The sequence below is a fragment of the Oryzias melastigma genome, linkage group LG23, assembly GCF_002922805.2.
Source record: "Oryzias melastigma strain HK-1 linkage group LG23, ASM292280v2, whole genome shotgun sequence".
NCBI classification, from domain to species: domain Eukaryota; kingdom Metazoa; phylum Chordata; class Actinopteri; order Beloniformes; family Adrianichthyidae; genus Oryzias; species Oryzias melastigma.
The window spans coordinates 4653569-4663048 of NC_050534.1; the positions used below are offsets into that span (position 1 = coordinate 4653569).

General features: G+C 38.4%; 1 protein-coding gene across 1 annotated transcript in view; it reads left to right on the forward strand.

The window, feature by feature from the left end:
* The first annotated feature begins 2025 nt into the window (after positions 1 to 2025).
* camk1da (calcium/calmodulin-dependent protein kinase 1Da) overlaps positions 2026 to 9480 on the forward strand; it is a 91321-nt gene continuing 83866 nt past the window's right edge. Inside the window, exon 1 of the mRNA XM_024260843.2 lies at positions 2026 to 2362. Within this exon, the coding sequence (XP_024116611.1) occupies positions 2265 to 2362 (98 nt within the window). The 5' untranslated portion in view covers positions 2026 to 2264. The remainder of the gene's footprint in view (positions 2363 to 9480) is intronic.

Below are 9480 nucleotides of genomic sequence, written 5' to 3' on the forward strand. Positions count from 1 at the left end.
AGAGAGGGAAATCCCCGATCATGGCACGCGCACACCAATTAAAGCCGCTCAGACAATTGCAGGTGAGATCCGGTTTTCCGTCAAGTTAGAGCTAAGTTAGCTAGCCTAAACCGGAAGCGTTTAGTTTTATTTTCAAAATAAAACACCCTACTTGAAAAATTCTAAATTAAGGATAAATTTGGGTTAAAAAATGACATATTAGAAAAATAAATGCGTTTTTATTCGCAAACTAAGTAAATAATATTACATTTTTTTACTCTAAATTACATATACTATTTTTAGCCAATCTTTGATCTATCCTGTTTTTTAAATAAATTTACCAGAGAAGTCCCTCCCACAAAGAAAACACTCTTAATACATCGGGGGATTGTCTTTCAGTCTTGTTCAAGAAGACGAATGACTTCATTTGTTGTATGATACAGCGACCATTTGGAAAGGCAATATGGACCTTTGAGTTCTGTATTTTTTAATGTTGTAATTGTTTTGATGCGTTATGGCTTCACACAAAAAGAAAATGTATCTTATAAAACAATCTATGTAATGATTATTCAATATTTTGTAATAATTATTTCTAACTTAATTTAACATACTTATGTTTACATAGTTTTCGAGTGTCAACGTATCAACGTTTCATTTTTATTTTGAAACAGAAAATTAGAATCTCTATAAAAATCATTACCTGTGATGCCTTCATAAATATTGTTAATCTTTTTTTTTTTTAAATTAAGGTAGGAGTTTTGCTGCTGTGTTGTCGTAGTCATACAGACACACACATACACTTTATCATTGTTTACTTCATCCAACTCCACCCAAATCTGAAGTTCTGTCAAGTCCAACCACCTGCCAAATATAGAAACCCTCTGTAGGTGTTTGCACATTTCCACTAATAAAATAAAAAAGACTGATTAAAAAAAATTATTCCCCATACACAATGAAGTCTAAAGATTCATCTTTTTGGGGGCTTGGCAGCAGTAAAAGCATGGATGATCAGATCTTTCTCTCCACTATTTCCTCCAAGCTCCTCCAGAAGAATCTCTGCAGGACTAAAAAAAAAAAACAAACAAAAAAAAAAAAACAAAAAACAAAAACAAAGAAATGTATAAAGAATAAATTTAGGATTTTATTCTTGTAAAATTATGCTTTTTTCTCACAATTTTCCAACTTTACTCTCAAAATTTTATTTTTTTTCTAATAAGTTTGTGATTATCTTTTTTAAAGTTGTGACTTTTAAAAATATATGACTTTATTTTTGTAAAATTATGATTTCTTCTTACAAATGTAAAATTTTGTTTTAATGAAATTACTACTTTTTTCTAATAAGTTTATAACTATCTTGAGTAAATTTGTGACTTTTTAAAATCATAATTATATCACTTTTTTTGTAAACGTATGATTTACTCTCACAAAATTAGAACTTCGTTTTCATTAAATTACTACTTTTTTCTAATAAGTTTACAATTATAATGAGTAAACTTGTAGCTCTTTGAAATGATAAATATATCATTTTTTTGTAAAAGTATGATTTACTCTCACAAATCTACAACTTTGTTCTCATAAAATTACTACTTTTTCTTATAGGTTTACAACTATTGTTTGTAAACTTGTGACTTTTTAAAATGATACACGTATTACTTTATTTTCATACATTAATACTTTTTTCTAATAAGTTTACGACTATCTTTTGTAAAGTTGTGACTTTTAAAAATAATACATTAATGACTTATTGTAAAATTATGATTTTTTTCATAAATTTACAACTTTGTTTTCGTTAAATGATGGGCCTTTCTTATGTATTTATGACTATATTCTCATATTCTTGTAAAATTACGACTTTAAAAAAACCCATCAACGTGTTACTTTATTCTCGTAAATGTGTGTATTTATATTTGTATGGTTGCCTTAATAATTTGTCGTACCGAATAGCTTCATAAACAGGACAGTACATCGTTCTGCACTATAAATAGCTTTTAGTAGAAATGTAGTAGCGCTTGTTGGAGAGGCTTTTATTTTGACAGGAGCAGGCGGAAGCGCCGCCATGTTTCGTCCAGCTTTGTGTTGTCCAGTTTCCATAGAGGAGGGAGGCAGCAGGACGCGGTAACCTGCAGGAGGCTCACATGGTCCTGCTGCAGCGGAGCGCGGACCACCGGGACTCTCCGCGCCTTTTGAACCTTCTTCTCCCGTCTCCTCTCAAACATTTCTCCCGCCGCATCCTCCGTTCCCGCGCAGCCCCGCGGCAGTCAGACTCGAGCCGGTAAAGCAGCGACATGGCTCGGGAGAACGGAGACACCGGCGGAGGAGGGACGTGGAAAAAACAAGTCGACGACATCAAGAAGATCTTTGACTTCAAAGAAGTCCTCGGAACGTGAGTACGAGCGGCGGGAACGAGCGTGGCGGGGTTTGCGTTTGCGGGAGGCTCTCACATCGGGGACTGACCCCGCACTTGACACCGCATGAGTGCGCAGCTCGGCGGGCGCCTCCATCCCGGAGCGCGCGGTGCCTGCGGGGAGCGGGTCCGCGTGAGAGTTCAGCCTAAACTCTGCATCTATTCAGTTCACCAGGGATTTGTCTCCCTTTCAAAATTATTATTTTTTCATTAAAAATAAAAATATTTTAACATATAACCTCAGCAAAAGTGCGTATTTTATTATTAAACCTAAATAATCTCACAATAACAAAAATTACTTTAAGAGAAAACCATCTCCAGATTGTTTTAAGTCAACATCAATCAGTTTCTTTAATAAAACCCAGACAAATAAAGTTAGCGCAAAAATCTTGTTTGTTGTGGTATATGTTTAATAAATAAATCCTACATTGTGAGAAAAGATGTTAATTCTTTCAGATAGTGTAAGGAAAAAGGCGTTTAGAAGAGTCTTATTCTGCCAAAGTGAATATTTTTTAGGCTGTTTTTTCCCAGACATTATCATCACCAAACTACTATCATTTAATGTAAATATTACAGCTGGAAGGCTCAGTGTGTGGGACAGACGCATGAGAAACCAGGGTCCGATTCCCAGGCAGCACAATGAGCTTCATCCAGTGTGGGTCCTTCCTTCATGTCTGACTGTGTAGCCAAAAGGGGGCCTGAGTCTGGGTCTCCCTGTGCCGGTCCCCAGCCCAGATACAATTAAAAAGAAATGAAACTCTGCCAAATATGTGAATCAGTGCAAGCTGATTCCCCAGACAGGATGTGCCGAAAAGTGAACAACATTAGATGTAAAAATAAAGTATTGAAATGGAGTTTAATTCAAATTCCATTCTGCTTGTTGATTTCTATTTGAAAGCCATGTTGAAAATAAAATGAGTTGTCAGGGAGGAAAAGAGAATCCCAGGAAGCTTCAACATCGCTAAAATTTATTCAAAAAGGGAAATATTATGGCGATAAAACACTAAATTTGGGTTTAGTGTCAAAACAAAGACCAGTAAAATAACACAAAACTGTTAAAAGTAAAGAGTCAAAAGTGAAAAAGGCTTTTTTCCTGTGTTGTATTCTATGTGGTTTGGGAACGTAGTATATTGTCAAACTTTTTGACTCATTGGGTACAAAGGGTTCTATAATTTGACTGTAGGGCCAGACCAGGAGCAGATACGTGTGTTTGGGTATTTTGGAGGCTTTATTTCTATATTGTGGCTTTAATTTTTATTTTGATGCAAATTGATTGATTGTCCTTAAGGGAGAACACAAACTTAGTGATCACGTGGTGTTGGAATGATAGAAAAAATGACAAAAAAACCGCACATGAAACGTCAAAAAAACAACAACCTTCTGCACCTAAATAAAGGTCAATTTAAAGGTCAATTTATTTATAGTGCACATGAGGAGATGCAGAATTATAGGAAAAATGAACCATTACTAAGGAACACTTTTTTGACAGGCGACAAGCAGCGAATTCGTCACATGACAAAAGAGGGGCGGGGCATGTTAATTTGTCGTGCGGATCGCGTTCACTGTGAATGCACCTTAACAGGAATCTTTCAGTGTGGTCAAAGCAGTGCTACCATCTTCTGGTAAAATAAAGAATAGATTTTTTTATTGTTGCATGTATTTTATGCTTCTGCTAGCCGTGCTGGCGGCCATATTGAATACATTTTCTAAAAGGGCTTGGAGCCCAGATTACAATAGAGTATTGGTCACATTTGACCAATGAGCCACACTTTGGCCACTGCCTGACTGGCTCAAGAGTGACTTCAGTCATGTGTTTGTTGTGTATAGCTACTGTGGAGAAACAGAACTGGAGCAGAACGGTTCTTCAATTGCTTTGACTGTATAATAGAACTGGACAGAGTTCAGTAGAAAACACATTCAGCGCCAACAGCATTTTTTGTGATACAGACATCAACATGTTGGAGCGAGATGTTGTCACTAAGGAGTATTGGTCTGAGTTTCTATGGCAACCACTCTCACCAATCAGGAGTGAGCTTGTTAGAATGCCACACCCCTTTTACTGAAAACAGGTTATGGAGAATCTGTCAATCAAACATTTCAAAATATATTTTTTAGAAAACATGCATTAAGAAGGTAAAAAAAATCAAACTTTATGTAAAAAGAGAAATATGTGTCGATAAAAAAGTTAGGATTGTTGATGCTTTTGTATTGGCCAATGGCCACAATAGGACGGTGTTTTGTAGAGCAATCTTTGTGCTTTCAGAAGTGAATATTCGAGGGGCCTCTGGCAACCCCTTACTTCTGGATTGAAAACACAAAGAGCTGGAACCATTAACGGACCACTAAAGGATAAGTATTTTAGTGATCTTCCACTCATTCCAGAACAGAGATAGGCAACTCCAGGCCTCGAGGGTGGCATTCCTGAATGTTTTCCTACATGCTCTGCTCTGGAATATTCTAATTGGCTGGACACACCTGAACCAGGTAATCAGCATTGACTCAACAGCTCAACCCCTCCCCTTTTGTGTTCCAAACAGGAAGTACCTGCCGGTTGCAACAAGCCAAAATCCCAGACTTCTATTGAGAAATAGACAGTTATTTTCTTCGTCAGAATAATCATTCCTGCTCTCTTCTTAACATATTCTTTCTAATCCTATTTTTTTAAATACATTTTTTTATTATTGCAAGTTATTCAAGTTATAAACAGACCAATCAGATGCCTCAGTAAAAGCATGTGGTGCCCGCTGGCCCCGCCCCTAACGTTTTGATTGACAGATGATCTCAATCCACTTTCAGAGGTAGAGGTGTGTACTTGGAACAAGCTGGAACAAGCTCAATGATTGGTGACGGTAAAAACATGACTCAGACGATTGGGACTAATCGCTGTTGACGGGTTGTGATTGTTTGTAATATGGCGGTAGACGTATCAAGAAGTGACGGCGAAGGCTCCAGCTTGTTTTTGCGAGGGCTGAAGGTAATACATTTCCTATGGGGGACCTCAACGCTTTCTATGTCCAGTTCATAAACGGTCTATGGCAATCAGTCTTGAGTAAGGCTTGGATATCTGGAAATCAAGCAGACACTGCGGCCCTCGAGGCCTGGAGTTGCCTTTCCCTGATATAGAGTAAACAATTAAACCAGGCTTAATGCTGCACTTGATGGTCTTTTAAGTTATTGGTTAATCTTTTATCTAACATTTATCTAAAGTTCATGTATCATCAACATATTTTTAAGACGTTTTAATATTTAAATCTATGCAAATGCAAGTGTAATAAAAAAAAAAGAAAACAACAGAATAAAATGTAATTTTAGACGCAGCTCACAAGTGAGTTGTGCTATTTTTTGAAGTGACCTTGTGTGGTCCTTGAGGGCACCAGGTTGGTGACCCTGTCCTGAAGTCTGTGGTAGCAGATCTTCATTTCTCCCACGAAAATAATCCAAATGTCTTCAAGGATGGATGCACATACCATATTGCTTGTAGTAGGCCCGGTCATCGCTACACTGCTTCACAACACAAATACACGAGGCCTCTGCACGACTGTGGTGAGGGGTGGTGTCTTAAAGGAGCCTGGCGTCTAAAGTAACGAATACCTGTTTGAGCTGGAATTTATGAAAGTTTTCTGCTGATCATCGCTAGGTCTGTGGAGAAATTGGGTGTTGGTGTTAGACTGGGGGCGGAGCTCTCAGACCATACTCTTCCTGAAAGGGGCGGTCTCTGTGATGTCAGCACGTGCGGACCCGCTCGTTTTCATGGGTATGGGAGGGGTGGCTGCAGATAGCTCCGGTTTTGAGAGGATCAAAATACCGCTTTGAGGTTCTTCATAGAGAGGAATGAACCGGATGATGCATGTGAAACCTCAAAAAGTTGTTTTTTTATGGTATGGCCCCTTTAAATTGTAAAACTACAGGATAAAAAATCCCCGTCTAAAATAATGGGATGTTGTTAATGTTGTGTACCTGGTGACACACAGATTAACTCCGTTTGCACACAAACTGCTGTAAATGTCTGCAGTGTTGCTGTGAATGAACAGTGTTTATGTTCTTGTGGGTTGTTGTCTTTAACAGTCTGAGCGACATCCCTGGCACAGACATAATCCTGGTGCCGTGGGATTGAAACTCCTCTCACGCTCCGTGGCGGCAGTCTTACTTTGACGGAGGAAATCTGTCCTTCCTCCTCACGCAGACGGCAGCACAGGGTAGCTCTCCCCTGCTAAATCTGACAGCCGCTTCCTGCAAACACGTCTGCCCGCTCTGCTCTCCTGCTGGGGGAAATGAGCCGTGTCTGTTTGGACTGGAGCCCTGGGAGGGGAGGCAGGGATTGGGATTAACTGCACACAGATTAGGAAAACTTCCTTTGAAGAGAGGGAAGTTCAGCTGTGGTTAGAATGGGAATGTGTGGGTCCACATGGCCAAAAATAAGGGAGAACGCAATGATCCGAGGCCCTTCTTCCTGCAGTCACACATTAACCTGATGGATCTTTGAACCTGGAGCATCAGCAGAATGACCAGGCGTTGAGAGGAAGACAAAACATGCTGAGTCTCCAACAGCTTTTCTCCTGAATTCTTGAGACCAATCAAAAGTTTGTTGTCGGAATACGTGTCTGCTGCTGGGACGATCAGCCAGTGAGAGGCGGTGGGCTACCTGAGGGAAGTGAGGGCGGTGTTCGCTAATAGGGCTGCCACGATTAGTCGACTAATCGACTATTAAAGTAGTTGAGGACTAATCTAATAGTTTATTAGTCGTTACTTTATATTACATGGAGTCAGAGTGTAGTAAAGCTGAAAGTTATAATGGTATCATACTAGCTTTTTGGATTATTTTGGCATTTATTAAGGTTTTTTAGGCTATTTTGGAGTTTAGTAAATATTTCAGCTACATGCTAGCTGTTTTGGCTAATTTAAGATCTTTTCAGTTTTTAGGCTAATTTGGAGATCTGCTAATATTTCAGCTACATGCTAGCTATTTTGGCTAACTTAGGCATTTTTTCAGTATTTTAGGCTAATTTGGCATTTAACTAATACATTAGCTGGCTACCCGCTTCAGTGTTTTCAGCTATCAACTTCAGCATCTTCAGCTATCAGCACTAGTGCACCAGTATGGGTGCTCGAGTACTTGCGATTTGCTCCTGAAAATTCGAATACGAATATTCACGACGTCCAAGATCGCTGATTCGTGATCTTTATAAATATAGTAGAGTGTAGTAAAATATTATCAAAATGATATCTGGGGACTGGGCATTTTTGCTCTGAAATGCAGATTAATGTTGGTTAAGTTTATGAACTAAAAAAAAGCCGAAATAGCAGCGGTACTAACCCCCCGGAAGTAAACACATTTTCGTGTAGGGGAAGCTTCCAGTTTTCAAAATAAGACTAGCGAGAGCTTTTTTCAGTTCAGAAACTAAGACTGAAGCTCCGCTCACAGACATGACTTCTGAAAACATTACTTTGTGTTAACACTGGAGCTTAAACTTTATTTTGGTTATGGTAACTCTTCAACAGTTGACACAATTAACGTAGCTCTAGTTTATTCTGAAGCGGAAATATGCAGCCTTGTGCTGCTGAAAGGTGAATGTATTTAATGTGAATCAGCTGATTCTGCCACGGAAAATAATGATTTTCTTCATACGGGCTCTGCACCAGTATGTAATGCTTAGAACGTAAAATGTCGAAGAACTTCAGGGATAGAAAACTGTGGAGAGAATTTTAAGAATTTGCTGTTAAAAGATCAAAAACAAGAATGAATTTTTATGCTTTTTAAATTTTTTTATATTAATGCTGAACTTAAACAGAAGGTTGACAAAAAATTAAAAAATAAAAATAAAATGACAACAGTTTTTCTATCTAAATCTTTGTGGGGGGGGGGTAAATCAGTTTTGTTCAATTCAATTCAATTTTATTTATATAGCCCAAAATCACAAAGGAATTTGCCTCATTGGGCTTCAAAATATGAACAATAGTTAAAAACAAACTTTTGTTGATTCTGATCTCCTGTTTTTCATAAAGGTAGAAATGATGGTGACTTAATACAAATATTTAAATTTTCATACATCCAGTAAAAAGACAGACACAGAAGCAAACATATTAAAAAGTAAGAATCGTGGTTCGATTCGTGAATCGTTGAGCTTGATTCGTGAATTGAATCGGATCGCCACCTTAGCAACGATCCACAGCCCTAATCATCTTACAGCATTCACACTAGCGTTATCGCAGGTAATGCTATATATCTAGTTTTTAGTTAGTCTAAAGCTAATGATGGTTAAGATGTGTGCTTTACATCCAGTTTGGGCATGACTTGATTAGTCGACTAATTGGAAAAATAATCTGTGATTAGTCGACTATTAAAATAATTGTTTGTGGCAGCACTATTCGCAAAGTGACTTTTTACGCTGGCCATAGAACTGAAGTCTGACTCAGACTTCGCTGTTGGTGCGACAGGAAGTGATGTCACAATGGCCTAAACGCATCATCTGCTCTGGCTCTTAGGTCTACCTCTGTTACGTGTTACATATTTTGTGTCCCCTAACACAGGATAAAGCTCACGGGGATTAGGTTATGATGGCAGCTGTGTGTGCAGTGACGTGCACAAGGCTCCGCGCGGTGTCTTATTACCCGCCCCTCCGTGTCCTTGCTGTGTGCGTTCCTGCCACTCGCTGCTCAATAATTCAGAGCTGGCAGGAGTGTGTTCTTTGTATGTATGTGTGTCTGAGCAGCAGGTGGGCTCTCAGCGGGAGGGATCGCAGGGATGTGAACAGGTACATGAAAAGCTTTAGGAAAACAAACGATCCAGCTGAGTAAATCGGGCTCGGAGGGATACAATCCACATTTTGTTATGTTTGAAGTTTGAAATGTATTAATAAAGATCAAAACTTGATTTTTTTTTTAAGTTTGTCAACGTACAATAGGATTGGATTTTAAAATGTATAAATCTTTAAAGTCCCCCTCTGATGAAAATCCTGTCTTCGAGTTTTTAACATGTCTGTGTGTCATTTTACTTCTGAAAGAGAATAAGTGTAATAAGAAATCATTTAGTTTTTGCATTTCTGAGTATTTCTCCTTTTAAATCAATCAAACTGTCTTGGACAGACTCTGTTTGAATG